A 25044-nucleotide genomic window follows, 5' to 3' on the forward strand; every position below is an offset into this window, starting at 1 on the left:
ATTTTTTTTTTTGTTTTTAAAAATTAAACCTAGGATTAATCTGGAGCCTACACGTGTCTACTATGGCCCACTAACGGAGACTCTATTAACGGAATTGGACGGAATTACACTTTTAGGATGTTTGGGTACTTTACCTACTAAAAAAAATATTGAGTTCATGCCGGGTATTTTCCCCAAACATTAGGTACTTATGCCGCAAATATCCATATCATTTTTTATTGTTTGTACGACATATTTGTTTTGTTGTATATTTTTTTGCAAGTTGTTTGTATGATTTTTTTACATATAAAATTCAATAAATTTAATTAAGTAATTATAGCAGTAATAATTAAAAAAATTATTAATATTTTTTTAAAACTCTCACAAATTTTTCATTAAACCTCCTAAACTAAAATTGTGCTCCGCCTTTGCTAAAAAAAAAACAATCTCTACTCCGCCTAAATCCTCGCATAATATTTGATATGTCATATATTTGTGGCTTAATTTATGCTAACGAGAATTGCTTGACATATGTGTTATATCCAATAAATAGTATAATTAAGATGATTATTGTACAAATTAATTAAACACTTCATAACTAGTGTAACTATATATTAGTGAGGTGTCAATATCTATTTGTGGTGTCCTTGAGTATTTATTAACGTAGTGTAACTCCTTAAAGCAGTCAAATTCTACTATAAATTTCACACACAAGTGAAGGCCATCCACATCACTATTAGTGCTTTATTTTCCTACAAGAAAGTTCTTATGCATCAAAGCTGAGAGAAACCACGGCACATGTAATTTTCATCACATTCGACAGTTGATGAGACTATACACAACAAAAAGCCCCATTATGAGAGAGTGATCTATAAAGGGCTCCACCACCATTGTCAAAACGTCGTCGCCTAAAAGCACTCCACTTGTTAATTGCTTCCTCTTTATCTGATCATCATAGAAAGAAAAAAAAAAGTTACAAATTGAGAAAAAAGCTAGTGATCACACTTTTTTTTTTCTTACTTTTGTGTCTCAATGATATATATATATATATGTAATTAAATTCTATTCATCTAATATTTACCTCTGCTATTGGTCTTCCAAACTTGTCAGCTATCTTCCACGGTGAACTCCTAGTGCATCTTTCTATGTTGTAACACAAACACTGGTTTTTGTTTACTCCAACCTCAACCACCTCACATGCCGAGTGACCTCTTGAAATCCCAAACCTTTTCGATACTTGAAAACCTGGTCCTTTTGGGTTCAACTGATCTGTGTTCTTGGATCTATGCCCCTCCCAAAACCTCAACAGTCTGAATTTTTTCTGAAAATCATAAAAAATCACAGACAATCGTCAAACATACGCCTAAATGTATAAAGCTTAATTAATAAGTTTCAAACTTAAGTAATATAACGTATATATATCTATCTTGCCTTTTTGAGTATGGCAAAGAGGATTTCACCCTTGCAATCCATAAGAAAAACGTCTCTAGATTTGCAGTTGTAGTTGTCAACTCGAAACACAATTCGGCCATTGGAATCGAAGACGGTGCATCCTTTTCCATTCAGAATAAGAGACTTCATCCATATGGTGAAAGTCTCTTGGTTGGAAGAGAAGTAGCTAACAGAAGAAGAGGAACTTGGTTCTCCAGGATGAACTTTATTAGCCATATTGAACAGAGGATTCATTTGACGTTTAGCTCAGCATGTAGGTGCAGCTATATATATATATATACTCACAAAAGATATTTTATATATATACAATACTAGTTAGAAAAATGAACACAAGTACGGACATTTTAATATATCTGTTATGTTATAACTAGTGGGAGTTAATTAAGATAGCAGTTAAAACAATTAAATAAGAGAAGAACTTGAAAGTATTGGAAACCCAATTGTCCTTTTGGATTTGCATGAACACATTTTGCTTTAGTTTAAAGGGAATAATTAATAATAATGGAAGAGACTTATCACATTTGTTGTGATATTTTTTTTGGCTTTGTGTTCGACTTGTTTCTTTACGAGCATTAAATAAATATCTTGTATTAAAATAGTTCAACCGAACTTATCACGTTTACTTCGTCTGATTCCTTTGCCTATATATGTCTATGTACTGTGTGTGGAAAATTCAGCTCAAATTATATTATCTGTTTGGTGGCACTGTTCATGGCTTGCAGATTACGTACATGGGTGCCTCATAAATATATTATATAAAAATATTAATACATGTATCTCAACAAAAAGATATATGTTACCTTATTAATTTGTTTGTGATGTATTATAGATGACATGTCACTTGTCCATTAGCTTTCGGAAAGAGTATCTAATTCTGTTCTTTATTTTCCTCTAGCGCTTTAATACATATAATAATACAAACTACAGAGTTGTTGATTTTGAAGAGTTTATTAAATATGGGAAATTATCCACATATAGCTAAAAATATCATTCAAATCTCTATGAAATTTCGAAACAATATATACAAATTCTTATACTAAATGAGGCACTATATATAATAGAACCAACAACCATTGCCGAAGTCTTTCATAGGGACAGGGGAAGGGCCAATTAAGACCCAAATAGGGGTCACGTGCCCCCTTAATTAATTTTAGAAAAAAATGTTTATATATATATATTTACATATATTATTATTTATAAAAAAAATGAATTAACATTTATGCCTAATTATTTCTTAATTAACAACAAACTATTATCTGCTTTACCAAATTTTGTTGGAAATTTTCTCAACAAGTTTCTCATTTTTTATTCTTTACTGTGTATTTCTCTTTCTTTGATCTTGATGAAACCAATTGATTTAACATTCAAGAACTTTAATTCATTAGAAATAAATATGCTATATTTTAATTTTTTTTATAAGTGATCTACTCTTAATATGATTTATATATATTTTTTTTTTTGGAGATTTTGATGAAATATATATTATTCTTGATCTACTTAGAATTTATTCTCAAGTCTGTTCGATTTATAAGTTTAGGATTTAGGAATTTAGATTTATTGTTTTGAGTGTAGTAGTGTGTTAGCTTATGATGATATTGACAAAGCTAAGAAAATATGATATGGTCATTTCTTGTTAATTTAATTTATATTTCTATAATTTTTTTTAAGTAGATCAAGAATAATATATATATATATATTTCATCAAAATCTCTTAATATAATTATAGAGTATTTGATCTACTTAAAATTTTAAGTAATTAGATCAGAGTCAATCTTGTTAGGGTAAATACCATTTTGGCCTCGTGTTGTACGAAAGTTACCGATTGGACCCTCTCTTTTATTAAATGATAATTTAGACCCTATGTTTTACAAAATAGAACAAAATGATACCCTGAGCCTAATTTTGGTCAAACTATTTTTCAATATGACTAAAATTCCCTCGGATTTTAAAGTTAGTTAATTTAATGAATTAAAAATTAATAAAGAAATTGATATAAATTTTTATAAAAAAAATCATATTTTGATTAATTTATATTTTAAAATAATTATAATAAACAAAATGTAAAATTTAAACTTAAACACCAAACTTAAAACTTTAATTTAATCCTAAACTTATAACAGCCAAATTCATCACAATAAATAAAAATTAAAACAATTATTCAAAATTGAACCAAATAATTCAAAACTCAGATTCAAAACCCAAAACATGTTCTTGAGTTCATCTTTCAAACTCAGATTCATAATCAGTACAAAAATTTCAATCAAAAAACTCAAACCACCACCATTCCAATGAGACATAATCGAATTGGATAACTAAACAAGTTCAACAAAACATCTTCATCAAGAATACCTGATCTGAAGTTCAAACTCATAAGATTTAAAAAATGAAATGAAAAAAAAAAATTGTAATCGTCAGATCTGAGACCTCACACCCTTATCCTCTATTGCATCCATGATGAGCATAATACACATTCCACATCAAATAGCTACACAACAAATATATGAAATATGTATCCCTTATATCTGGTTCTTGTGTTCTCCATAAGTTACTGCTTATTTTCATTTTTATTTTCTTCAGAGAACCTTGCAATGGCAGTTGCTATTGGAGCTTCAAACTTTGTTAGATCAGAACGAAGCTCACTCTCATTTGTTTAAACACTGCAATATGTTCGCCTGCGCATCCCTTGCATCCCCAAGCTCCAAACCCACGCCTTTCCTCCACGTTTGACCACCTGCAACGAAAAAGAGGAGGAGGTTCGCCTGTGCATCCCTTGCACCCCAAGCTCCAGTTCCCCGTCTTTCCTTCGTGTCTGACCACCTGGCTTAGACGATATGAGGATTCGTCTCCTTGGCTAGGGTTGGGAACTGTCATTGGCTTAGATCTCCTTTCTTAAGGCCGGCTGAGTTTCTACCGAAGAGAAGAAGGAGAAAGAGAGATGAGAGACGATAGCAAGATTCATCTCCTTGCCTGGGGTTGGGAATTGTCCTTGGCTTTGATCTCATTTTTTAGGGCCAACTGGGTAGAGAAGGGCGTGATGAAGAAAGAGAGGAAGGAGAGAGAGAGAGGAGAAAGAAATATATTTTTTTATTAATATTTTTAATACTTTAAATTAATTAAAATTATATTTTATTTAGTTTTTATTTTAAAATCTTTTAAAATATATTTTTAATTATTAAATGATGAAACCCAAGGATATTTTTGTCATATTAAAAAATTGTTTAACCGAAATTGGGTTCAGTGTATTATTTTGTTCCATTTTGCAAAACCCAGGGTCCAAATTCTCATTTAACAAAACAGAGGGTCCGATCGGTAATTTTTACACAACACAGGGTCCAAAATGGTATTTACCCATCTTTTTATAAAGATAATTTGCATAAAGAAATTTGAGTATTTATTCATATTGCGGGTTCGTATATCCAAAAAATGCTACTCTATATTAACATTACAAAATAATGCTATTATTTGCTTTGTTTCCAAATATACCCCTTTCATTTTTTTAGCCTCCATCTCTCTTCTCCATCTCTTTCTTGGTTCACCCTTTCATTCTTTGGAGAGTCATGACAGCTACCACCAATTTTCTTTGAAAAAAACGTCCACAACACTAGCATCCTCCTCCGTTTTTTTATTCTCTATTTCCTCTTCTCTCTTAAAGTATCCATAGAGACTAAAAAAAATACCTATGTTAGTTTTTTATGATTTCGAACTTAAACTTACTAAAAATTCAATTAAGACACCAATATATGCATTTCAAACAGATTTGTGCATGATTTTTTGGTTTTTTAAAAAAAAAATCACAATTTTTAAATCTGAAACTTAAAAATTTGCAGAAAACACGATGTACCTTGATGTCCAGCTCGATTAGCCCTTAAAAATCATGATTTTCATGATAAAACCATCTACATCGACACACCTCGATGCCACCTCGACACACATCGATACACTTCGATGGAACTCGATTCAATTCATAGAAAGAGCATAATTTTTTACTCGGGTGTACGTTTGAGGTGATTTTTTTTAATTTTGGTATTTTTTTTGTGATCTACACGTCTGAGATGTGTACACACACAATTGAGAAGTTCAAAGTTTAAAAAAATTCCCAACTTTGAAAATACAGGGGTATTGTTTGAACTTTGAGATGTTTTCAAGCTTTCAACTTCCCAAATGTGTGTGTACACGTCTCAAACGTGTAGATCTAAAAAAAATACCAAAATTAAAAAAAATCATCTCAAACGGACACCCAAGTGAAAAGTTATGCATTTTCTATGAATTGCATCGAGTTCTATCAAGGTGTGTCGAGGTGGCATAGAGATGTATCGAGGCAGATGATTTTTTTTCATGAAAATCATGATTTTTAAGGGCCCATTGAGCTATGCATCGAGGTATATCATGATTTTCATGAAAAAAAACTAACTGCATCGACACATCTCGATGCCACCTTGACATACCTCTATTGAACTCGATGCAATTCATTACAAATGCATAAATTTTCACTCAGGTGTACGTTTGAGGTGATTTTTTTAATAGGGGTATTTTTTTGTGATCTATACGTCTGAGATGTGTACACACACATTTAGGAAGTTCAAAGTTAAAAACACACCCAACTTTGAAAATATAGGAGTATTGTTTTGAACTTTGGGGTGTTTTCAAGCTTTCAACTTCTCAAATGTGTGTGTAAATATTTCAAACGTGTAGATCTAAAAAAAATCACTTCCAACGAACACCCGAGTGAAAAGTTATGCACTTTCTATTAATTGCATCGAGGTGGCATCGAGGTGTGTCGAGGCATATATTTTTTTTCATGAAAATCATGATGTTGACTGTGAATTTAGCCAACGACGTAAGAACGTCAACTACGACAAACCTTCAAGAGAATTATAAACGACAACAGACAGTTTTTATCAATGAAAGTAAATAACACGAGATTTTATAGTGGTTCAGCCCCGATGATCGGTAATAGCCTAATCCACTTAGAGATTTTATTATGTATTCACACTCAAGATCAGATGAACCGTGTCAACTGAGTTTTTTCAGTGTGAAATATTCCAGAATACAAAAAGGGGTTCTGTCAGGGAAAACACTTTCTCTCTCTAGACCACAAGTTAACTCTTGATTTTTCCAAAAGTCCCCTTATGATCTTCCCAACTCCCTCTTTATAGACCTGGGATTCTCAACTGATATCCCCTTTAGATAGGGATATTTCATTAATTTCCTAATATTTATATTACAAAATAAATATTCAAAATACAACTGATCCCTAAATTCAAATGAGGATTGAGAGATTCCCGGATGCTTGGACCAATTCTCACTGAAGTAGTTTCGGGCAGTTTGACGTAGTCTCTCATGCATGTTGACTACTCTCCAAGCTTTACGTAGGTCAAAGGTGGTATGTGCATGGCTCTCCTCGGACCAAGGTCGTCCGAGGGTACTTACTTTGCTTCTTACTTCGGGCAAATTCGAGGCATCCCCCCCATTGTGCCCGATCGGACACAATGGTTCTCTCCTTGGCTTAAGGTGGTTCAAACCACCCTCTTTGGCTCCTTCAGTCAAGGTCCGATCGGACCTTGCACTCTCCTCCTCGGACCAAGGTGGTCCGAGCCATTTCTTTTTAGCATCCCATAAGCATCATGTTCGATCGGACACTACTTCCTTCTCCTCGGACCAACATGGTCCGAGCCTTTCTTCGTTCAACCAAGGTCCGATCGGACCTTGGACTCTTCTCCTCGGACCAGAAGGGTCCGAGCCTTCTTTTACACACCAACACCTTGGACCCAAATGACCCAAGGTAGCTCTCCTATGGGTACCTCCGATCGGGCACAATGCTCCTTTCCTTGGACCAAATTGGTCCGAGCCTCCTTTGTTCAACCAAGGTTCGATCGGACCTTGGACCTTTCTCCTTGGGCCAAGGTGGTTCGAGCCTCCTTTTAAATATCACCTCCTTGGACCTAAATGGTCCAAGGTACCTCTTCGATGAGTATGTCCGATCGGACTCCAACATCTCCTTTTCAACCAAAGCTCGATCGGACTTCAACATCTTCTCCTCGGACCAAAGTGGTCCGAGGTATACCTTTCCTCACCTCATTCAAGCCCAAGTGTACCTCTTCCACATCATACCCGATCGACCATTATGTGGCTTTCCCCTTGAGTAAAACTTGAGCCTTGGTCATTCTCTTTGAACTCATTCGAGCCAAACTTAACAAGAGGTCCCCTAAGCTTAGGTCCGATCGAACCTATTGCTTTTATACTTTGAACTGAAATTCAAACCTCCCCTTCAACTTCTTGGACTTGGCTCTAATTTAATTATAAGGGTCTTCAAACTGAGGTCTGAGCCAAGCAACCCCCAGTCCAAATATTCTCTTCGATCGGACGTATTTGGCTTGACTATTTGTCCAATTCCTTAAGTGATGTATTAGGCCATTACTAAGCCAGATCACCCCACTATCTCATGCCATGTGTCAACTTTACTGCTACATCATTCTTTTCAAATATTTGGGATAACACATGATTTTTAAGGACCCATCGAGGTACATCAAGGTATATCGTGTTTTCCGTAAATTTTTACATTTCAAATCTAAAAAATTGTTAAAAATTCCAAAAAAAAGCCAAAAAATCATACCCAAATCTGTTAAAAACGCATATATTGGTGTCTTAATTGAACTTTTAGTAAGTTTAAGTTCGAAATCATAAAAAACTATCACGAATATTTTTTTTAGTATCTATGGATAACTTAAGAAAGAAAAGAAACACTACTACAAAAAAGGGTTTTTAGGACTAGCATTGCGAGTCCTAAAAAAGTATTTAGGACTCGCGGGGCACGAGTCCTCTATTTGAGAGCCCTTAAAATTTGGGGTTTTTTAGGACTCGCATTGCGAGTCTAAAAGAAAGTTTTTAGGACTCGCATTGCGAGTCCTAAAAAGTTTTATTATTAATTTTTAAAAAATGAATTGCTGGCCAAAGCTCCCACCGGAGCTCCGGCAACAGCGGCGGCGCCACCACTGGCGACGGTGGTTCGAGAAAACAATGATTGGCTTTCGAAGCCTAAGGCTCGGGGAACGTCGTGGTGGTGGTGATTCTTCATAGAACGGAATGTGGTGGCTGGATTGGAGGTAAAAAGTTTCGAACTCCATAGATTTCGACGAACACCAAAAATGAAATCCGGCGACTTCTAACCTGATCCTTGGTTGGGTTTTGCTCGCATGAAAGTGTTGAGTACGATGGTGGTGGTGGCTCGACTCACAACGACCCAAGGTGGTCGGAATCTCATCGGAAACTTTGGGAAAACCCAAAACCGATCTTCTCTGTTGTCCGTCTTAGGTGGCGCGTGAGGGCTCGAGCTCGCGAGGGTCGAAGCTTCGGTCGCCTCCGAAGCTCCCTGGCCGACGCGTGTTGCAGGTGGCGGCAGGGAAGGCGGCGGTCGGGCTCGGCAAACTTTCAGGCGAGAGAGAGGGAAGGAGAGAGAGGAGAGAGAAAGAAGAGGGGGCTGATAAGTGTGGGTTTGTTTTTTTTTTAATTTAGTTATTTATAAAACTTTAAATTTTTTTAGGACACACATTAGTTTTTAGGACTCGCATTGCGAGTCCTAAAAGAAATTCTTTAAGGACTCTCAACGCGAGTCCTAAAAAGTCTAGGAGATTGGAGGGAATTTGTGATTTTTTAAAATTCAAATTTTTAGGAGACACATAAGTTTTTAGGACTCGCAATGAGTGTCCTAAAAAGATTCTTTAAGGACTCGCAGATTCTTTAAAGACTCGCAATGCGAGTCCTAAAATATCCATGAAGTGTTTTTTTAAAACCCAAAATCAAACTTTTTTAGGACACACAGAGATTTTGCGAGTCCTAAAAAGTCCAGGAGGTGTTTTTTTAAAACCCAAAATCAAAGAGGGTGTTTGGCTCCTTAAATAAAAAACTGTTTTTTGTTTTTTAAAGCTAAAAACTGTTTTTTGAAAACAAGTTGAGGTGTTTGACGTTGTTTTCATAAAACAATTTTTAAAAACAAAGTTACAAAAAACAGAAAATTTTGAGAACAACAAAAAGTTGTTTTCTGTTGTTCTTAATTTTTTTTTTGTCTATATATTTTTTTTCTCACATAACTTTTTAATTATTATTATCTAACATAATTTATTGTCATATCATTTTCTCTCTCATTAGTTTATCTCTGTTCACTTTCTCTCACATCACTTTCTCTCTCCTTACATTTTCTCTCTTGCTATTTTCTTTTTCATCATTTTCTATCTCCTTATTTCCTCTTGCTTCATTTACTATATCCTCACTTTCTCTCTCATCACTTAATATTTTCTTATTTTCTCTCTCATCATTTTTTCTCTCTCGCCATTTCCTCTCTCTCTACTCACTTATCTCTCTTCACTTTCTTTCTCATTACATTCTCTCTCATTTTTTCTTGCATCGATCAATTTCTCTCTTCTCAATTTCTATTTCTTCAAATTTTCTCTCCTTACTTTCTCACTCCTTATTTTTCATCATTTTTCTTTCAAATTATTTTATCTCATTATTTATTACAAACTTTTAAAAGATTTTTATCTTTGTAAATATATTTGTTAATTTTTTATTTAAGAATTAAAAAAAACTAAAAAATTGTTTTTAGAAAACATTAACCAAACACTTCTTGTTTTTTTAAAAACTACAAAAACTGTTTTCTGTTCTCAAATTTGAAAACAAAAAACAGAAAATAAAGCCAAACATGCCCCCTTTTTTAGGACACACAGAGATTTTAGGACTCGCGTTGCGAGTCCTATAAAGTCCAGAAGTTGTTTTTAGGACTCGCATATATGTGAGTGTCCTTAAAAAGTGTCATAAAAAGATATTTTTGTAGTAGTGAAATGATGAGGAGAAAATAAAGAAAAAGAGGGAAAAACTACAATAAAAATAAAAGTGAGTGGATGGTGACGGAGGTGTTGGCCATGGGTGAGAAGGATGAGAAAATGGAGGAGAGAATGTGAAAAAGATAGAGAATAGTGAATAACAAATTATGTTTGAGTTATTTTTAGCAACAAATAATGACATAAAATTATGATATATATATGTGTATATAGCAAAGTATATTTTTTATTTAAGACCCATAGTGTATACATAATCAAATTAATGGCCACTGAGTCATGTTCTCATGATAAAGTCACATTAAAAAAATTTAAATAAATGGAAGTTTAGCTTAATGCTGACTGGGTCAGGAGTCAGGATGTTTTTGTACTAATATAACTAATCTATTTATTGATGCAGCCCATGTAATTAATGAACAACTTGAGCATCTAAAGTGGCCTTTTAGTATTATTTTATTTCAGTTATAAATAATCCATCTGTGGAGAGATAGAAGAGGAGTCCACTAAATTTTTAATATCAGTAAGTAACTGGACCTCGTGTTAACGTAATTGTTTTCTCCATCTATAGTCTGCCATTATTATTACCTTTATCAACAGCTTTCTATATCTGGCGGCTTAATTAGTTACTATTATTTTATGAGAATTGGTAAATGCAATAGCGGTGGCCAACATTACACGACAAATAATTATTATGGGTGTAATTTAGTATCGAGTTTATATGAAATTTGATACTAAATTATGTCAAACAATCTAAAAGGGTATTGGGCACCATGACTATCTTATAATAATGCTCTGTTAAGACACATTAGTAGTACCTAATATTATAAAAATGTAACATAAATTTAATATTGAGTTTTACATATTTTAATTTTATAAGTAATATTAAGTATTGCTAATCAATCATATGATAACAACTCATATAATATTAGACACATTAAAATTTCAAATAGTAAAACTAGCTGATAAAAAAAACTCTTTAAGTTCTGGGTAAAATAATAAGTTCTTCAGTATTATTATTTGTTGCTATTTGACATTTTAAGGTATCCAATACTACATGGAGCGGTATTCTATAATTAGTTAATAATACTCATAATACTTATTAAATTCAAATATGTAAGTATCGATATTAAATTGCACTAATAATATTATGCAGTTCTTTGTGATGATGGGCAGCTTTTAACAATTCTCATTTAAACAAGTATATACTAGTACCGACTCGATGGAGATAATAATTGTCACTGAAATCTAAACTTGTTATATGTTAATCATTGAAAGACTTCATTTTTGGGTGAAGGACTTAGTTTCAGCGCGCTGTATTTATAACACATGAAGAAATATGCCAAAGTTAAGGCTTTTACTCGAGTATTTATTACAAAGTTGGTACATATAGTCGTTATATTACCGATCTAGATATATATACATATATATATATATAATATAGTCATGTACACAAAAATCAATATATTATATTTTTAGCATAATTTTAATATTATATTCTAATGTATAATTATAAAAATTGTTGTAAAATTTAATATTTCATTAATATTAAATTGATATTTATTGAAAATATACAAAAAAAATAAATTTTTTTTTTATATTTTATTATTGATAGCATAAGATAATAATAAAATAATAAGGTAAAAAATATAATATTTAATGGAAATAGATAAAAATAATACTAAAATAATATAAATGACATAAAAGTAAATAAAAATATATAATATTTATGGTAATGCAAAATATGCGCAAATTTGGCCCAATTTTTAGTGTGTACCAAATTTGATACAATTTTTAACATACCATTAAAGCAAGTTTTTTGTAAGGTAAACTATATTTTAAGTGCATCACCAATTTAGCACTCATGTCTAATTTTCGTAAATGGTTAAGGAATACTAAAAGAAGTGGAATACTAAAAGAAGTGTAGTAGTAATATATATATATATATAGGGGGTTTCTTTGGTAGGGCTCTTTTGTGTTTCTCAACTTTTGAACAGTTTTCGGCGCGATTTTTTTTATGACCGTGTATATTGTAGTTATTTAGAGCATCCTGCAAATTTTCAGAAAATTCCGAATAATTTACAGTGTCGAAAATAGATTAATGCATACGTGACTAATTTTTTTATGCGCGTAGAAAATAACATGTTTGAACTTAGTTTTCAGCACTGTAATTATTTAGAATTTTCTGAAAATTTGCAGGATGCTCTAAATAACTACAATATACACGGTCATAAAAAAAAATCGCGCCGAAAAATGTTCAAAGGTTGAGAAACACAAAAAAACCCTACCAAAGAATTATCCTATACTTATGTATATATATATAGCAAGAGTTGGAACACAAATATAAAGCTCATCTATCTATTTTATTTTATTAATGCTAAGGATATAGATGCACATTTTACTTGTGGGGACTAGGCTCAGCGGGGACCGCTCGTAGACCGCTCATAATGGCATTGGAAATCTCTCTCTAGATGAGAAACAGGGTAATTTTTTGTCCTTGAATTTTAATGGGGTGTGGGGATGGGAATGATACTTTCTTCTTTGATGGGGCTCTTTAAATTTTTATTTATTATTATTTATATTTTTTTTATGTGTTATTTTAATATATTAGCAATTTTTTTAAAAAAAGTACTTTTTTTAAATATTTTAAATTTTATTTGTGATAATATTTATTATTTTAAATCATATATATTATGTAATATTTTAAATTTTATATTATTTTTATTCTTAAAATTTTAATTTAAAAATTATTTTCTAAATAAATAGGTTCTTATAAGGATTTTTCAACCATACCGATGAGATTAAGATTGTAAATGAGAATGCAGAGACAAGGGGGTACTCTCAACCAATTTACCAATTTCCTACCTGCATGCATCACTAGCTAATGGACACTAATGGTTCCTCACATCAGCTTACATAGTATATCATTATTAGTGCATTTTTGTATAGAGTAAATGCATTAATCAATCAAAGATAGTATTAGACACCATAAGTACCCAGTAGCAATGTAAGTTTCACGACGGTTTAAACATTGAAACCAAAATCAACTTCTTTGAAATATATCAAGAACTAATTAAAGTTTAATTTGTACCACAAACATAATCTATTTATTTGAAGTTTGTTTATGAAGTAACTCTTCCAATTAAGCCTTGAAAACCGCGGCAGCCACCAATATTATCATTTACACGTAACGTTAAATATAATAGTTTTACAAAAAGAAAAAAAGCTCTTGGCTGATCGACCAGGACCAGGTAGTAAAGTCCTTTACACAACTCTCTTTTGAAGTTACAAAGGCTCTAAAAGATGGATGTTGTTTTTATGTAATTGTGGAGTACTTTATTTAATTACAAACTACACGAAATTCAACCATATTTTATATAATATGAAGACCCCACGTTTAAAAAAAAATAAAGAAATTAATAATTATATCATTTGAGCCACCATTATCAATCTTCAATGTTAGAGCCCTTAAATTGACATATATTTTTTTAAGTAAAAAATGTTTCTTTATTATAATTTTTTTTAAATGATAAGCACCTACTGATTAGATAGACTTTTTTTCAAAAAATATTGAAGTTACGCATTGGATAAATATCAAAAAGTGAGGAAGAAAAGGATAATTAAACAAAATTCCTATATATATATGTTAAATAATAAATATATGAATTGCTTCATACGAAAACACGAAAGTCAACACGGTTTTCTGCAATATATACTTTGTTACACAGTTCAGCAAAGTGTTAATTGTGCAGAGATGACTTGTGAGATTTACCAAACTATACACGGAGTTAACAGTTGTCAAAAAGTCAAAAGTCAAATCCTTCTCATACGCATGAAATCTCTGTCCCTCCCCAATTTCCGATACCATAAATAAATCAATAATTAATAAATAAAAAATCAACTAATGCTGAATCGGCGAGGGTACTTTGGGAATATCGTTTATGAGTCGAGCTATTAAGTTTTAATACCGCGTGGATCTTCCTCTCTCTGTCAGCATGCAAACGACGTCGCTTTAATGCAGATGAATCATGCATCCACGTAGAATCGGAGGGTCTCCAATAAATCAAGGAAAGCGGAAATTAATTATAAAACAATTTTCAGAAAGTTTTTGTTTTAATAATTATAATAATAAATTTATAGATCAATCATTTTGATAATGGATGTCAGCCTTTTCCAATCTTCACACCAACAAAAAAAACAGTACAGAGAATAACAGATATATTCTATTAGTTTATTTGCTTTCTCTTCTCTGTATATAATAATAATGGCGAAGCATATTCAAATATGGGAATTTGATGATGACGATGATTGAGAGTCGAGGTGTATTGGTATCGAATAATCAAGGAATCGCTTTCTGGGTTGGGTTTATTTTACAATTTTGTTTCACCTACTTCTTTCTTTCGGTGTATGAATCACGGTTTCGATAGTGGGCACGTGGCGGTAATATACAGTGACCCTTTTTGTCTTTCACTCGGGCCGGGAGGGAGAAGATCTGATTCGCCGGTTTGGTTTGACTCGTACCATATGGTAATTTCAATTGGATTATTGAATAAACAAATTTGTTTTCTGTTTGGATTCTTCTATGGTTTTGGTGTTCGTAGGGATTTTAGGCCAATTACATCTCTGCACTTGGGTTTTATTATATTATTTATTATTGCTTTTGAATGTTTGGCATCGATAAATTAAAGGGTCTGATGCGATGGAGTGATTAAAGACAGATTATTTGGAATTGGGTCATAAAAAACGCCTTTTAATCTCAGTTACGTGTTTTTTGGATGGTCGTGAGTTTTAGTTTTCTGAGCAATTTTGAGCTCGTTCAAGAATTTATTTAGAAGAAAATTTAGAAATAGTTTTGGAGATTTGAGCTGATTTTCTTCTTTTTGTTTGATCCAGCGTAGGGGAATTTTTGACATATGGACTGAGATTCAACATCAGCTCTCGAGGTACGAAATTGTTTTTATTAATTTTGTTCTAGATGATGACAAAGAAGTTGGTTTCGGGTTTGAAATTTAGGAGCAATATGAGCTCCCTTGTTGTTTTCAGAAGTTTGGTTCTGATGGGTGTCAATTGTTGAAAAAAGCTAAAGCCTTGGCCTTTTGAGGTTTTTGGTGCTGTTGGGATTGTTTGCTTTTTGGATTTTTTTTTGGGGTTTTGGTGTAAAGATATGGCTTACTAGGAATTGTATATGAGCCTATCATAATGCCCGGAGCTGTGGGGTTGTTTTTACATGGAAATTGCTCACAAGTCATTGTGTCAGCTGGTTGGCATGGTGAAGTCATGGATCTCTGGACGATCTGAGCCGACTAATGTGTCAAGGGACTTTTGGATGCCTGATGAAAGCTGTAGAGTATGCTACGAGTGTGATACACAATTTACATTGTTCAATCGAAGACACCATTGTCGACTTTGCGGTCGAGTTTTCTGTGGCAAGTGTACAGAAAACTCGATTCCTGTCCCATCTGGTTATCCAACGACATCCCTGGAAGAGCAGGAGAGAATCCGAGTGTGTAATTATTGTTACAAGCAATGGGAGCAGGGTATGGTTACCCTTGATAATGGGATCCAGAGACCCAATCTGGGACTTAGTACATCACAATCAGGATTAAGTCTAGGCAGCACTAGATCAAGTGAAACCGGTAATAGTAGTATCAATACTCTTGGCTCGATGCCGTACTCATTTGGACCGTATCAGCAAGCTCAACATTGTTCTGGTCTCAGCTCTCTACCAACATCTTTAGTGCAAACAAACACAGACGGGATAAGCAACGTGGAACAAGGAAGGAGTAGTGAACTTTGCGACGATTTAGGGGATCTACCTTCAGATCAACAGAGAATTTCAATGATCAGGTTGATTATTTTTTTCTGTGCATGTTTTGGATTCACGCAAGGGAATTCTTGTTTTAGGCCCTCCCCACACTTTTATGTATCCAAGCATTATTCCTCTTGTTGTAAGGTCTCATCTGAAATTGAGTCAACTGTTTTTTCCAATTGCAAGCTTGAGGCTGAGACGATAATGGTTTTTAACAAATTGTGCCTGCAAATTTTGTCTAAATACTTATTTCAGCTGCCAGAGGAACTCTAATTCTATCGATATACGGCTGTGTTGCATCTAGAACTTAAAACATAACTTTTATCATATTTAGTCATCTAGAGTGGCATCTTTTAAACCTAAACATCTTGCAATAAGTACTTTTTACTGTCTGATAGATGTGGAAAATTAATAATACAGTAAAAGATAGGTGTTGCAGAAGTATATTTATAGCTTGCTTCCTAAAACGTCATTTTTCTCCTTTAATTTTAGATTGCTTTCTTTATCTGTTGCATTAGGAGTGAGGATGAGGATTATGAGTACGACATATATAGGATGGATTCTGAAGCCATGCATTATCCTTCTGTCAATGACTACTACAATCAAGTTGGGTTTGAAGCCATGAACAACGATGATGGACTACATAAGGTGCATCCTGACAGCGAGAACATCGATTCAATGAGTTTGAGCTGCTCCCCATTAGAAAACCAAAATTTTGAACCACAGGACTTGGAAAATATTTTACAGCTGGAGAAAAAAGAAGACGAACTTGATATGGGCGATGAAGGCGAAGCATCTTCCTCGCTGTATGTTGCTGGGGGTGATGTTGATGCTGAACCTGTAGATTTTGAGAACAATGGACTCCTCTGGCTCCCCCCTGAACCAGAGGATGAAGAAGATGAAAAGGAAACTGGTCTGTTTGATGATGACGATGATGATGATGGCGATGATGGCAATGCTACAGGAGAGTGGGGATATTTACGCTCAAGTAGTTTCGGAAGTGGGGAGTCTCGCAATAGGGATCGCTCAAATGAAGAGCATAAGAAGGCCATGAAGAATGTGGTTGATGGGCATTTCAGGGCTCTGGTCGCTCAGCTATTGCAGGTAGAGAACCTTCCTATAGGTGAGGAAGATGACAGAGAGAGTTGGTTGGAGATCATTACATCTCTATCTTGGGAGGCTGCTACGCTATTAAAGCCAGATATGAGTAAAGGAGGCGGGATGGACCCGGGGGGATACGTCAAAGTAAAATGTATAGCTTCTGGACATCGCCGTGAGAGGTAATTGCTGCTTCTTTGTTCAATGTATTATTTACAATCTGTTATCTTGCCCTACATCATCTGGTTGCTCATGATTGCTGCAATTCTCTCTCTTTCATTGAATAAATACTTACTATGAATGCCAGCCAAGGTTTTTTATGAAGTATCAAGACTTATCATACATAAGGAACATCACTAGGGAACTTTTGTCGACTTCATATATATCTTGTATTCCATTTATTTATTTATTTTCTTTCTGATTCGAAGTGTGATGCTTTTCTTTAGTATGGTGATCAAAGGAGTTGTTTGTAAGAAAAATGTGGCTCACAGGCGAATGACTTCAAAAGTAAAAAAAGCCCGTATCTTGATCCTTGGTGGGGCTCTTGAGTACCAGCGGGTTTCTAACCACCTGTCAAGTTTTGACACTCTTTTACAGCAGGTTAGGATTGTGTGCATTTTATCTTCTTAGTTTGTCACTTACTGGTTGATATTTTTTTAACAGATAATTCTGCTTGCTCCATATTAATATAAGTGTATGTTTTTGACTTCTTATCTAGGAAATGGACCACTTAAAGATGGCAGTGGCAAAGATAGATGCTCACCTGCCTGATGTTCTTCTAGTGGAGAAATCAGTATCTAGATTTGCTCAGGAGTACCTTCTTGCAAAGGACATATCACTTGTTCTTAATATAAAGAAGCCACTTTTAGAGAGGATAGCTCGTTGCACAGGTGCTCAGATAGTTTCTTCCATTGATCATCTCTCATCACAGAAATTGGGCTCCTGTGAAGCATTTCATGTTGAGAGGTTTCTGGAAGACCTAGGCACTGCGGGGCAGGGTGGGAAAAAGTTGGTTAAGACGCTGATGTTTTTTGAAGGCTGCCCTAAGCCTTTGGGTTGTACGGTAGGTCTTCTAATTAACCAAACATTGAATGTGCTTATTTTAGAATGAATTATTGAACTAAATGGCGTGGGAGTTTAGGCTTCCCAAAGCAACACATTCGTTTGTACTGTGTTCATGCTCTCTCTTGTCTCCATGTCAGATTCTACTACGAGGCGCTAATGGTGATGAGTTGAAAAAAGTTAAGCATGTCATCCAGTATGGAATATTTGCAGCCTATCACTTGGCTTTGGAGACGTCTTTTCTTGCTGACGAAGGAGCAACCCTGCCTGAATTCTCATTGAATTCTCCAATTACTGTGACACTGCCAGATAAATCAACAATCATGGAGAGGTCCATCTCAACTGTACCTTTTTCTAATGTCAGTGTTGGTGCAAAGTCTGTGGCACATCATAGATCCAACAGTGTGCCTGCATCAGATCTTTCCTCATATATCAGCACTGCACAGTCTATGCCCCCTAATTTATGTAGTTCTATACCCATTTATTGCACAAGTTTGACCAATTCTGCAATTTCTTCCTCATCTGCGCTGACTGGGACAGCAGTTGCAGATAGTAATCCCAAGAATCTTTCTCCTCTTTATACGTTTGGAGAGAAAACTGAAACATATTTTATAGAACCACAGGTGTTGGAACCTTCAGCAGTCAACAACAGCCTCACTTTGATGCACAATCATCCCACTGTGAGTGATGTGAGCTCTTTTGATGCCTTTGGTCAAAGCAAGCTGTCCAATGACAAAAATGTGGTAACCGACAGTCAGGCAGGGAGTCTGGAGATACCATCCTTGGAACAAGATGGAAGAAACCATTTAGAGGAGCCAGGACTTTTGAAAGATGATTTAGAACCAATAAAGGAAGAGTTCGCTGCCTCACCTTCTGAGCATCAGAGTATTTTGGTGTCTTTATCGTCCCGGTGCATTTGGAAGGGAACTGTATGTGAGAGGTCCCATCTACTTCGAATAAAATACTATGGAAACTGTGATAAGCCTCTGGGTAGGTTTCTCCGTGACCATTTATTTGATCAGGTGAGTTCCTTTTTTCTTCTTTTTCCTCTTTGTGCAGACCCTTTGGCTGTAAGTTTTCACACTGAGAAACTTTATTATTGCCAGAGTTACCAGTGCCAGTCTTGTGATATGCCATCAGAAGCACATGTTCAATGTTATACTCATCGGCAGGGCACCCTAACTATATCTGTCAAGAAGCTATCAGAAATATTATTGCCAGGTGAGAAGGAAGGGAAGATCTGGATGTGGCATAGATGCTTACGTTGTCCAAGGATCAATGGCTTTCCTCCAGCAACTAGGAGAATAGTAATGTCTGATGCTGCCTGGGGTTTATCATTTGGAAAATTTTTGGAGCTTAGTTTTTCAAATCACGCAGCTGCAAGCAGGGTGGCGAGCTGTGGCCATTCTTTACATAGAGATTGTCTCCGATTCTATGGGTAATGCTCTTCACCTTTTGTAATATGCCGTTTCTAAAACCGGGGTCTACCAGATGTCATTTCTAATAATATTATTAGGATAGTGGTTTGTTTGTATCATTTGGTTCATAGACTCCTATTTGTGTATATCTATGCAGTTTTGGAAAAATGGTTGCATGCTTCCGCTATGCATCAATCAACGTCCTTTCTGTCTATCTTCCACCCCAAAAATTGGATTTCAATTATGAGAATCAGGAGTGGATTCAGAAAGAAACAGATAAGGTGCAATGATCAAAATTTTACTTATTATAGATTGATGATTTAATTACTATTGACTGTAATTTGATTTAAATTACCTTGTTAATAGGCTGTTGATCGAGCTGAGCTTCTCTTTTCTGAAGTTCTTAATGCTCTAAGTCAAATAGCAGAGAAAAGATCTGGCCCAGGAATGCTTGGTGGTGGCGTAAGAATACCTGAATCAAGACGTCAAACTATAGAAATGGAAGGAATTCTACAAAAGGAAAAGGAAGAGTTTGAGGTTGGCTCTAATTTTATGTTAAGCTTTAGTTCCGGAAATTTCATGTTATAGGCTGCATTTGTCCACGTCTAGCATTATTATTACATATGAAATAATATGCAGATCTAAGCAGCCTAAGCACGATTGTTTCCTGTTGTTTTGATGACTAAATTTGTTGAATTATGAATAACCCAAGAATAGTAGATATTTTTTATTGTCACAAACTGCTGTGCCATTTTAAAAAAATTGACTCCCTATAGTGTTTACTGTGTAACTTTTGCATATATATGTATACTATTATTCAAGATTACTGTTGCTGTTGTGGTGATGAGAATTTAACACACTTAATGTGCCGAACATTTAGAAAAATGACAAATTTAAGGAATTCAATTTATGAATGTTCACTTTGGTTGTATATGTCAGATTATTGTATCCTCCTCCATAAACACATAAGGATTTAGAATTTGATCTCAGATAATTTTCACATACAGTTTATAGATCCAAAATTTGTTGTACCTGGAACATAACATTTGCTTGTCTTTCTTAACCTCTATTCTTTTTTTCCAATGGATGCTTTTTCAGGAATCTCTCCTAAAAACTTTAAACAAGGAAGTGAAAAAGGGCCATCCTCCTATTGACATCCTTGAGATCAATCGGCTGCGAAGGCAGTTGCTTTTTCAGTCTTTTGTGTGGGACAACCGCCTGGTTTATGCAGCCAGCTTGGATGGTAATGGCCTCAAAGATGGTCTGAGCCGTTCAATTTCTGAACATGAGGGGAAAATTATTGCTAGTGGTGAAAAAATTGCTGACATGAATGTGACCGTTAAGTCAGGAAAAGGCTATAATAGCTGTGATTCCTTTCTTGTGGAAGAAAAATGTAGCAAGACCTTGGATTATCCTGTAGGATTTAGTAGCAATGCTGATCAACCCAACTTGGTTCATCAAGAATTAAGTAATGAAAGAGAAGACAAATCCAATCTTTCTCCTTCCTCAAACCTCCGTCATCAAGAACCAAGTAATGAAAGAGAAGACAAAGCCAATTCTCGTAGGACTCTTTCAGAAGGAGAATTTTCTATCAAAACAAATTTGTCAGATACCCTTGATGCTGCATGGATAGGTGAAGCTAACACAGGAGTTGAAATCCCAAAGGGTATTATCTCTGCACTGTCTGATTTAGCTGCTGCTGCTGCAGCAGCAGATTCTTCAGTCACCTCTGCAGTTCCCGAACGAGCAAACTTAGACCATGCAGAGGACCCGGATCAGCCCAAGTTGACTTACTCTTTTTCACCAGTTTCATCGATGAAGGGCCCAGAGAACATGGAAGACTCAGGTGGCTGGTTAAGAATGCCCTTCTTAAACTTCTACCGATCATTGAACAAGAACTTTTTTGCTAGTGCTCAAAAACTGAACACAATGGGTGAGTATACCCCAGTCTATGTTTCCTCCTTTCGTGAGTCAGAACTCCAAGGAGGGGCCAGGCTGCTTCTCCCTCTTGGTGTTAATGATGTTATTATTCCAGTATATGATGATGAGCCCTCAAGTATTATATCTTATGCATTAGCATCACGACAATATCAATACCAAGTGAGTGATGAGGGAGAAAGACAGAAGGAAATTGGGGAGTTTATGTCTTCATCACTCTCTGACTCAATGAATTATCAGTCATTCCATTCTTCTGATGATACAGCATCTGAATCTTATAGAAGCTTTGGATCTGCTGAGGAAGGCATTTTGTCTGGTTCTCGTGGTTTGGATCCACTCTCATATACAAAGGCTTTGCATGCCAGAGTTTCTTTTGGAGAAGATGGCCCACTTGGTAATGTCAAATACTCTGTGACTTGTTACTATGCAAGGCGTTTTGATGCCTTACGGAGGATTTGTTGTCCATCTGAGCTTGATTATATAAGGTCTCTTAGTCGTTGTAAGAAGTGGGGGGCCCAAGGTGGCAAAAGCAACGTCTTCTTCGCGAAAACCTTAGATGACAGATTTATTATCAAACAAGTCACAAAGACAGAACTTGAATCCTTTCTAAAGTTTGCTCCTCATTATTTCAAGTACCTATCTGATGCAATCAGCACAAGAAGTCCAACATGCCTGGCTAAGATTGTGGGGATATATCAGGTAACTCAAAAACTGCTTGGCAAAGGGAAAAAAAGAAGAATCTAGGATAAAATTTAATATTTTAGTGATACCAAATGTTGCCCTTATTAGCTAAGTCTCCATTGTAGTCTCTACTAGTCTTCATGCTGATGGCTTTATATTGACAGGTTACTTCAAAGCATGTTAAAGGAGTTGGGAAAGAATCAAAGATGGATGTTCTGGTCATGGAGAATCTTTTGTTTAGAAGGAATGTGACAAGGCTTTATGATCTAAAAGGATCTGCTCGGTCAAGATATAATGCTGATTCTAGCGGGAGAAACAAAGTTCTGTTGGATCAAAACTTGATTGAAGCAATGCCGACGTCTCCCATATTTGTAGGAACCAAGGCTAAACGTTTGCTAGAGAGAGCTGTCTGGAACGACACTTCTTTTCTTGCAGTAAGTTTTCCCCATTTTCTTGAATCTTATTCGAACTTTTTACTACTAAAATAGTGGACAAGGATGAAATGAGTCTTCTTTTCAAACAAAAAGGATTTTGCAGGCTCGTCAACAGTTAATTTGCATCAAATAAACTTCAGTGTACATTAATATCTGCATTCTAGTTAATTATTTCCCCTTTCACCCATATTTACTGCATTATTTCTCTGTGCTGCTGCAGTCTGTTGATGTAATGGATTACTCACTACTGGTTGGTCTGGATGAAGAGAAACATGAGTTAGTTCTTGGGATCATTGATTTTATGAGGCAGTATACATGGGATAAGCACCTTGAAACATGGGTGAAGACAACGGGCATTCTTGGAGGACCAAAAAATGAATCTCCAACAGTTATTTCACCCAAACAATACAAGAAGAGATTCAGAAAAGCCATGACAGCCTATTTTCTTATGGTCCCAGATCAGTGGTTTAATGCATCTCTCGTTCAGAGTAAATCTCAGTCTGACTTGTGTGAGGAGAACTCGCAAGGTGGGATATGAGATGAATGATATGATGCTACGACTGTACATTCAATAATTTGTTCCAGGATTAGATCCATCTCTACATGGTTTTTTCCTCCAATTTTTTTTTTAATCTTTTTTCGTATTTGGTATACCAATTCTTTTTATATAGTAGTCTCATATGTATTTTTGTCAAAGAAGAGGAAAATTCGTGATTATTTGTTTGAAGATGCAGAAGAAGGCTGTTTGAAGCCAAGGAAATTTATGTCAGAGGTACAAGTATTGGATGACCTCTCCATGAAATCCTTGTAGGAAAAAGGGTTATATATATAGATAAGTATATATATAAACATTCATGTATTTAGGTGTTCGATATGTATATGTAGTCAATATTTGTCTTGTATATTTGTAAATTAGATTTTAATGATAATTTTTTCTTCTTTCTCTCTCCCTCTCTGGTTATTCTTATTCTTAAAATTTTGATCATTAAGTATTCCCAGCTTGGTATATATGCACACGAGCTGGCTTCTTTCTCTTCCTCTTAACATGTCTACTTAGTTTTGAAATACATGTGAAAAAGTACATTCAGCTTGGTATATGTGCGCAGACAAGAAATAAATAAAAACCACGAGCCAAATGGAAAATATCATTGGCCAAGCATTTAAAGAAAAATTTCGGTCCCTCAAAAAAGCAAAAATCAAACAAAAATATCCATGTCTGCCATTAATAAATAAAAGTTGGCAGTCAATGATCGTGATACAGGACTAACTAAATTCAAAGGTAAAGATGAGTTTACTGTGTCCAAATAAACCGTTGATCTTCGAGAAGGATTCATTTATACATGCTATTCAGTATTAACATTCTGTAAATGAAAAGGTAAATCCTTTAAAACACTTGGTACATACTCTGATTAAAAACAGTCATAGAAAACATTTCTATAATGAACAAAGTTTAAACATTTGATCAACGAAGTGAGTTGTTAAAGCCATTGCAGTTGATGTCTCCTTGAACAGCTACACCTTTCTGATCAGCAGGGTTCAATTCAGTGCCTCTAACAAAATTAAGCCATCTTTCTTGAAGAATATCCAAGATCTCCACGTCTCTGAATAATATTATACCAGAATATATATAAACGCTTAGAAATATTATTACATATCAAGATATCATATTAGTATTATAGGGACTATCAAATGTTAAGAAGTTATCTACCTTGGATGAGAAGCTTTTCTTGGAACCTGTTCATGAAAACGAGGACCCTCATCATAACCTTCGCATATAATTTCCCCACTTTCATCTGTATAGCAAATTATTCCATTAGACCGATCTTCAAAAACCTGCACCCCAAAACAAATTGCATATGAGTAAACCATGGCTTGTTTCCAAATAACCATTCCAACCCAGTTGAGATTGATGCTTTTTGGATCTTAATCAATAAAAAAAAAACTTGAGATTGAGATGTATGTATAATTGTATCAAGAGTCAATGGTGCAAGAACAAAGAAAAAGAAATAAAAGAGTTGACCTTCTCTTTAAAAGAGGATCTGATCTTGAGACTTGGTGCTGTTGTTTTCTTGACTGGAATGTGTCTCTGTTTGAGCCTCAAAACGTTGCCAAAAGGCTTTATGACTAAGCCAGACTTTTTAGTCAATAAATGAGGCGAAAACTGACATGTTAAGGCCATTGATGAACTCTCTTGGTACTAGAAGAAGAAGAAGAAGAAAAAATAAAAAGAGAAGAGAATAGAAGATGAAGAAGTTAGAAGGTGGTTTTTGGTGTTGCTCTGGCCTAAATAGTAAATAGAAAAATGACCTGGTCACATATGTGTTCTCTTAACTCGTTTATTTTTG

The 25044-nt window shown here is 34.8% G+C and overlaps 3 protein-coding genes across 7 annotated transcripts; 1 reads left to right on the forward strand and 2 right to left on the reverse strand.

The window, feature by feature from the left end:
- Positions 1-655: 655 nt before the first annotated feature.
- LOC133794627 (protein LURP-one-related 11-like) lies at positions 656-1740 on the reverse strand. The gene is made up of 3 exons (XM_062231954.1): positions 1411-1740; positions 1061-1300; positions 656-924 (listed from the first exon to the last, which is right to left on the reverse strand). Exons 1-3 carry the CDS (start codon positions 1663-1665, stop codon positions 790-792), a joined length of 630 nt encoding a protein of 209 aa, XP_062087938.1. The 5' UTR covers positions 1666-1740; the 3' UTR covers positions 656-789.
- A 12657-nt stretch (positions 1741-14397) lies between these two features.
- On the forward strand, positions 14398-23644 carry LOC133794628 (1-phosphatidylinositol-3-phosphate 5-kinase FAB1B). 5 transcript variants are annotated; one of them, XM_062231959.1, is made up of 13 exons: positions 14697-14786; positions 15153-15202; positions 15517-16106; positions 16587-17348; positions 17613-17766; positions 17885-18229; positions 18369-19250; positions 19335-19666; positions 19804-19927; positions 20013-20183; positions 20745-22283; positions 22430-22699; positions 22920-23644. In XM_062231959.1, exons 3-13 carry the CDS (start codon positions 15526-15528, stop codon positions 23235-23237), a joined length of 5478 nt encoding a protein of 1825 aa, XP_062087943.1. In that variant the 5' UTR covers positions 14697-14786; positions 15153-15202; positions 15517-15525; the 3' UTR covers positions 23238-23644. The 5 variants fall into 5 exon arrangements, with proteins under 5 accessions (XP_062087944.1, XP_062087940.1, XP_062087943.1 ...); XM_062231957.1 differs by lacking the exon at positions 14697-14786 and adding an exon at positions 14842-15018; XM_062231960.1 differs by lacking the exon at positions 15517-16106 and having other exon boundaries at positions 14398-14786.
- A 327-nt stretch (positions 23645-23971) lies between these two features.
- LOC133794629 (uncharacterized) lies at positions 23972-25044 on the reverse strand. Its single transcript, XM_062231961.1, has 3 exons — positions 24720-25044; positions 24408-24532; positions 23972-24300 (listed from the first exon to the last, which is right to left on the reverse strand). The coding sequence occupies exons 1-3, from the start codon at positions 24876-24878 to the stop codon at positions 24162-24164; spliced, it is 423 nt and encodes a 140-aa protein (XP_062087945.1). The 5' UTR covers positions 24879-25044; the 3' UTR covers positions 23972-24161.

Source organism: Humulus lupulus, chromosome 8 (genome assembly GCF_963169125.1).
Source record: "Humulus lupulus chromosome 8, drHumLupu1.1, whole genome shotgun sequence".
NCBI lineage: Eukaryota > Viridiplantae > Streptophyta > Magnoliopsida > Rosales > Cannabaceae > Humulus > Humulus lupulus.